We start from the raw sequence: 6,998 nt of genomic DNA on the forward strand, positions 1-6,998 counted from the left end.
TTTTCACTTATGAGTCGTGTCATTCAGTGGCTGGAGGGCGGCAGCTGCTGGCCAGGTTCCCAGCTCTCATGGCAGCGCCACCGCCAGCAGCAGCACAGACATTAGAGGACTTGAGCTGCTGCTGGCGGGAGCGCTGCCTTCAGAGCTGTGGGGCCAGAGAGCGGCAGCTGCTGGCCAGGTTCCCAGCTCTCCAGGCAGTGCCGCCACCAGCAGCAGCACAGAAGTGGCCAGAGAGCGGTGGCTGCTGGCCGAGGTGTTCATGTTGTTTGTGGTAATGAGGACTATTTTTTCAATCCTGCTCCCATCCCGCCTCACAAGATCTACTCCCACTCGCTCCTGCATTGTTTATTGAATTTTTATCTCGCTCCTGCTCTTATAGCAACAGGCCCTGTGGGATCCCAGTCCTGTTGCAGGGCTCTAGATCCTGTTGTAAAACTAGGCAAATATCTAGATAAGTTAACATACCCCCTGCGGTACCGCTAGGGTATGTGTCCCCCTGGTTGAGAACTACTGGATTAGAACACAGGGGGTTTAGACTCATAGACTTTAAGGCCAGACAGCACCATCCTGATCATCTAGTCTGGTTTACTGCCCACCTCCCAGTTCCTCCTGTTCCAACATTACCCCATGCTGGAAATATATGGTCACACTCATCACCTCAACACACCCAAGCAAAGGCAGACAAAATAATAAGGGGAACCTCTGACTACAGGCAATAATTATACTACTTGCCCTCTCCTCCCGTTTTGCCTCCTGAGATGAATTTGCTACTAGCATGATTAAGAGGGTGTCTCCAACAAGCACCAACCCGTCATTTCAAGCTGATGGTTTCCTATAGCTAAGAAAGTCGTTCCCACAGACTGCTGCTCCCTTCCCCAAGGTCACCCAGTGGGACTTCTGCTTGAGTAAGGGCTTCAGGGTTGTCTCCTAGGTGCTGTAAACCGTGGCCGTTGTTCTGCGGGAGGGGGAATGATCTGTGTCTCTGATCTTTCTCTAGATGACCGGTGCACCAAGTTCTACCACCCGTCTAAGGAGAGTGGGCTCTTCAGTAAGATCTGTCATGGGGACGTCTGCCGCTGTGCAGAAGGTAAGGAGAGTCCTGTCTCTGCTTACATCTCGGGTGGGGGCTCCCCTCTCAGCTTTACTAGCAAACGTGCAGTCCCAGGCCCCCCAGCATCAGCCCCCTCCGTCGCCGATCAGGGCCCTCCTTCCCTGTGGGCTCTGGGTGAGTCTCACGTGCGATACAGGCTCACGGCAGCCACAGGCAGGATGGTCCCTGGGTCTGTCCCCCAGCCTGGAGCTCTGACTCTTGGCCGGCTGTGTCCTTGCTACAGCACCGCCACATACAGCAATGGTGGGACCAGGGTCGGGGTGAGGGCACCCTCAGTGGAAATATGTGGGGGATGAACCCCCACATGACCTCATGCATGCCTGGGGAGGGGAGGCAAGAGAGGACCCAGAAGAGACTGAAGGGTCTGGGACCGGGCCAGGGAGTGGAATCCAGACGGGCTGGAATGGGCCGTGGAGGAGGTAGGAGCCCCTGGGACCCACCTTTCCAGCCTGAAGCCCCTCACCCCTGCAGAGTCTCAATATCTTCCTTCACTCCCTCTCCTATCCCTCCTCCCCTGCATACACAGAGGGTTTCCACCCTCCCGGACCACCTACCCTCACCCGTGGTCCCTCCCTCCCTTCTCCAGTGGCAAATGCACCTGCCAATCGCAGGAGAGCTGGTAGCAGGACGTAGAAGCGGAATTTCTCTAGCCAGCCAGGTGACTGGGAGGGAGCGGGTATTGGAGACGTCAGTTCCTCCTCTCTGCCCATCAGGGCCTTGGGGGCTGGGCCAAGCCAGCTGATCCATGGAGTGGGGCTGCACACATTGAAGCAGGGCAATCTGGGGTGCAGGAGTTGCTGGGTTTCCAGCCATTCCAATGGGGATGCTCCCCCCTGGTTCTGAAACTTCAGTGGAAACCTACCAGCTGTTTCAATGGTTGGAATCCGGCCTGGGGAGGTGACAAGAAGTCAGGCACTTCTTTAAAATATCTGGGTTCTCTCATTCCAGGATGCCCCACAGCTGGCACCCCTCAGCCCTCCTGCTGTCAGTTTCAGCACAGAGGCCAAGTATTGAATGAGCCATGGAGGCTCCGCTCCCCACTGAGGAAGGGGTCCTCTAGAAGAGGGTGGAGACCCACTAGTGGGGCCGTTGTTCAGTGGGGAACTTGCTGTAGCCATGCTGTCTGCCGGGCATACAGAGAGGCGCTCAGTCTCCGGATCTGTCCTTCCCATCACCTTTGATTCCGCATCTGCAGCTCCACTAAGTCCAGTGACCAGGCTCCTCCTGGCGCTGACCCAGGCAGAGATCCATCAGTGCAGAGAGGGAAGTTAGCTGGGATTGCCAGGCCTATTTATGGTCCTTGGTTATTTCATACACCCAGGCAGAGTTCCTCTGGACAACATCTACTGATTCCTTTGCAGAGCTGTCTGAGTCTGTCTGCTCAGGATCGCCTCATTTAGACCCTGCAACCTACCCCTCCATCCCTTGTTTCTTCTTTTACTGTGCCCCATAACCCAGGCACTGACTTTTATTTTTCCTGGTGGTCCCTTCTCCCAAGACCCCACCCTCACTCTGCCACTTCCTGTCCCCTCTCTGCCCCCTCCCCAGAGGCCCCCACCAGCTGCTCTCCGCGGAATGCCTCCTGCCACCCGCCAAACAGCTGACCGGCAGCCCCACCGAATGGCTGTGGCTGGTGGATTCTGAGAACTCCCATTTTTTTTTCCATGGGTGCTTGAGCCCCACAGAACCCATGGCGTCGGTGCCTATGCCCCGTAATGTGATGGGTGGTTGGCTTCATGGCCGCTCCCTTGTCGGAGGAGGTGGGCCTGTCACTGGTCACTCTGTGGGTTAGCGTGGCTCACCCAGGATTCAAATAGGTGGGCACCTGTGGGTCACTAACAACAGAGCTGAAACTATGGTCTCCCTTGGTGATTCTCTACCCATCTTCCTTCCCCATAGAAAGCTGCTTCATGCAGCAGAAAATAGACGGTCCCATTACTCTGAACAAGCGAATGGAAGAAGCCTGCAAACCTGGAGTGGATTATGGTAAATCTGTGATTTGGATCTGCTGGGTCTTTTTCCATGAGGAGAGCGCAGAGACAGGGTTCGGAATTCGATTTGGATTGTAAAGTTTGCTTTTAAGCCTGATTCAGGGGTAAGGTGTGGATCTGCTGGGGCAGAAACCTGATGAGATTTTGGGGCCTTAAACTCCCAGAAATGAACACGATCAGATGACTGTTTAAGATTCAGTCTAGCCCTAAGTATTTATCTGCTCCCCATTTCCCTAGTATCTGAGCACTTCACATCTTTAATGTGTTTAGCCTCACAACTTCCTGTGAGGCAGGGCAGTGCTATTATCCCCACTGTAGAAAAGGGGAAACTGAGGCATGGAGCAACTAAGTGACTTGCCCAAGGCCATGCCGAAAGTCTGTGGTGGAGCAGGGAAATGAACCCCAGTCTCCAGCTATTGCCCTCACCATGCACCATCTTTCTCACAGCCTGTTTGGGGAGTCAGTTACACAGTGAATTCACTACTGAAAAATACTGCAGACCTTCAACTGGTGTTTTGTATGTCTTCCTTTTTTTAAAGTGTATAAAACCAGGCTTGTTAGAAGTGAAGAAGAGGGCGGGTCTGACTACTACACCATGGAAATTGTGGAAATCATTAAAGCAGGTAAGAGCTCCCCTTCTACAATCAGGGTACAATTTATTTGAATGGCCTTTGGGATAAAGGCCGGCATAAGAGCTATTTCTCTTAGCCAGAGGAAGTGCTAAAGCCCGAAGGCTAATCTAGTCTCATGCTCCAGGGCATTAACCTATCGCCACAAGGGAACAAGAAAGAATTTGCTCAACCCACCTAGGCAGCCATGCCACGAAGAGGCAGACAAAATAACAGGGGGAACCTCTCCCTGTGGTCAGCCTGGCACAATTGACCAGTCTCATTATGGGCTTTTTCAACCTTCCTCTGAAGCAATTGGCATTGGCCACTGGGGAAGTCAAGATCCCAGACTTGGTGGCCCTTTGGCCCAAGCTGCTATAGGGGACATGGAGTCTCTCTTCCTCAATGCTGACTTTTATAAATCAATATAAAGGCAAAGGAAGCAGGGATCTAACTGAGCTCAAAGCGGCTTCACTTACTAGGAGCTGATATGACTGTTCTAATTATTTTTATTACCTGCGATTACGGACCCCTTGTGCTAAGCACTGGACATATCCAGATACAACCCCTGCCTTGACGAGGTTACAATCTAAATCGACACTGGGTGGATTTATTAGCCCCATTTCACAGGTGGGGAATTGAGTCCCAGGGAGATCGAGTGACTTGTGCAAGGTCACACCAGGAGTCTGTGGCAGAAACAGGAGCTGAGGCCTGACCTCTTCAGGCCCAGCCCAGTACCACAACCACAAGACGGTCCTTCCTGTTTCTAATGACTGCTGGAGCTTTAGTGATTGGTTATCGTAGCAGTCATACTGGAGCTGAATTTGTACTGAAACCTCAAGAGAACACCTAGGAGTCTCCTCTTCTCTGTTCCGTTTGTTTTCATCCGTCTCCACCCCGTATTATCTCCTCCTCACTCTGCTCTTATGTGTGGCATCTTTTTTCACCCTCTCCCCCCTTCCCAGGAACTGATGAAAATCCACAAGGAAAAACCCGCCAATTCATCAGCCACATAAAATGCAGGGAGTCTCTGAGGCTGGAGCGTAACAAAGACTACTTGATCTGGGGAGTCAGCACCGACTTGTGGTCCAGGAAAGCTGAGTAAGTAGCCTCCTGTGGTTACCCTTCGTTAGTCAGTTTCAAGCAGACATGCCCTTAACTAATTACCCTATCTCTTTTAGGTACCTATCAGGCCCCCATTATTGTACTTTCTGAGAGCCTCACAATATCGAATGTATTTATTCTCACTAAGGGAGGCAGGGCAGTGTTATTACCCTCATTTAACGGATGGGTAAACTGAGGCACAGACAGCCTAAGGTCCAGGTCCTCAAAGGTATTGAGGCACCTAACTCTCACTGACTGGCCTTAAGTGGACCTCTGCAAAGTACCAAAAGGAAGTTTCTGGAGTAGCTGGGAATTGAATCCAGGTTTGCCTCGTAGTCTAACCCTGGACCACCATTCCTCACAGGGGCTACCCAACTATTTCACCAGCGCAAATCACATTGACAGTGCAATTTCATGGTCCCTGCATCCAGCCACAGTTATATCACTTAGGTTTAAATTGGGTGGAAATATAATTAATTAGGGTATAAACTGCACCTAAAAATGAGCTTCAGCAACAAAGATGCAGCTCACAGAGGCTGAAAGTTCCATCCTCATGCTGTATCTGGAGCATTGCATGCTGGGATCTGTAGTCTCTCTGGACCTATGAGATGGGAGGGAACCCACTGTTTCTCTGCACGTCAGATGTGGCCCTTAGGCACAGGTGGAGTGTGAGCTGCCTGTTTGGGGAGGCTAGACCCCAGCCCTGCCCGTCCTCTGCCCCTCATAGAATCATAGAGTATCAGGGTTGGAAGGAACCTCAGGAGGTCATTTAGTCCAATCCACTGCTCAAAGCAGGACCAATCCCAAAACAGATTTTTGCCCCAGATCCCTAAATGGCTCCCTCAAGGATTGAGCTCATAACCTGGGATTTAGTAGGCCAATGCTCAAACCACCGGGCTATCCCTCCCTCCTGCTGGAGCCCCCAGCCTGCCACCATGGCTGCCAGCCCTCCTGCCCCAGCCCCGGGCCACTCTGGCCGGCCAACCTGAGTGCCCCCAGTGCTGAAGCCTTGGGTGCCGCAGCCCCAGCATCCCCAGCCCCGGAGCACCAGGTGCTGCAGCCCCAGTGCCCCCTGCCCAGGAGCGTCATGTGCTGCGGCCCCAGCGCCTCAAGCCCCGCAGCACCAGGAAGCCCCAGTGCTGGGAGGCCCCAGCACCGGAGGCACCCAACCGCCTCAAGTCCCGAGCTCCAGGCCAGCCTGTGCTAGCCCCAGCCCTAGCCCCAGCCCCAGCCCCCTTGGGGAAGAGGAGCAGCCTGCATGGGCTGTGACCAGGGGGACGCAGCGGGAAGCTCAGGGCAGAGCATGAGTGGGGCCACGCCTGGCTGTTTGAGGGCACTCAGCCTCCCCAGGCCTGCCATACCCACTGCCCATGTCCTTGGGCAAACCCGGATGCCCTTAAGGAACTGAGCAAACAAGTTGGACAAATTTTGTGCTTTATTGCTCACCCTTCTGCCTGTCTGTCCCAGGCTATCCTACATCATTGGCAAGGACACCTGGATCGAGAAGTGGCCCAACGAGGACGAATGCCAGGAGCCAGATTTCCAGAGACTCTGCCAGGAATTCCTTGAGTTCTCTGAAGCCATGACCATGTTTGGCTGCCCAACCTAAACTTGGACCCAGCTTTCCCAGCAGCCCCAAGGGGACAGTTTGAACTGAGATGGAGCATAACACTCAGGTGGAGACATCTCCACTCAGAGTCCCAATGCTGCTGACACTCGCCACTAGCCCTGTCCTCTTTGGGGGTTTCACTCTCTTTTCTTCTTATTGTTTCTATATATATAAAAGGCTGATTTCTTACCCTGGCCTGCTGTGTGACTTTTTACCAATCTTTACATAGTCTGCAATATAGCTTTATAAGTAACCAGCTACTAGGATCATGGATGCATGAGAAACACCTTAAATTAGATTAGGATCATAGAATCATAGAATCATAGAATCATAGAATTCAAGATCAGAAGGGACCATTATGATCATCTAGTCTGACCTCCTGCAAGATGCAGGCCACAACCACATCTAGTCATTCTCACATTCACCAGGACTCCAGGACAGTTCTCCTCCTCCTCCTCCTCCCATTTCCAACTGCCCCCGTCCCAGCTTATAAAAAGTTCTTGTTACATCCCTAAATGCATATAACCTTACACTTCTCTATTGAATTTTCATCCCTGTTACTAATACTCAGTTTA

General features: G+C 52.5%; 1 protein-coding gene across 1 annotated transcript in view; it reads left to right on the forward strand.

Moving 5' to 3' along the window:
* Positions 1-6,612, forward strand: part of LOC120391361 (complement C3-like) — a 50,044-nt gene extending 43,432 nt beyond the window's left edge. Inside the window, exons 36-40 of the mRNA XM_039514933.1 lie at positions 998-1,087; positions 3,011-3,097; positions 3,642-3,725; positions 4,676-4,811; positions 6,282-6,612. Coding sequence (XP_039370867.1) covers positions 998-1,087; positions 3,011-3,097; positions 3,642-3,725; positions 4,676-4,811; positions 6,282-6,423 — 539 coding nt within the window. The 3' untranslated portion in view covers positions 6,424-6,612. The remainder of the gene's footprint in view (positions 1-997; positions 1,088-3,010; positions 3,098-3,641; positions 3,726-4,675; positions 4,812-6,281) is intronic.
* Positions 6,613-6,998: the final 386 nt, after the last annotated feature.

Source organism: Mauremys reevesii, linkage group 25 (genome assembly GCF_016161935.1).
Source record: "Mauremys reevesii isolate NIE-2019 linkage group 25, ASM1616193v1, whole genome shotgun sequence".
Lineage (NCBI taxonomy): Eukaryota > Metazoa > Chordata > Testudines > Geoemydidae > Mauremys > Mauremys reevesii.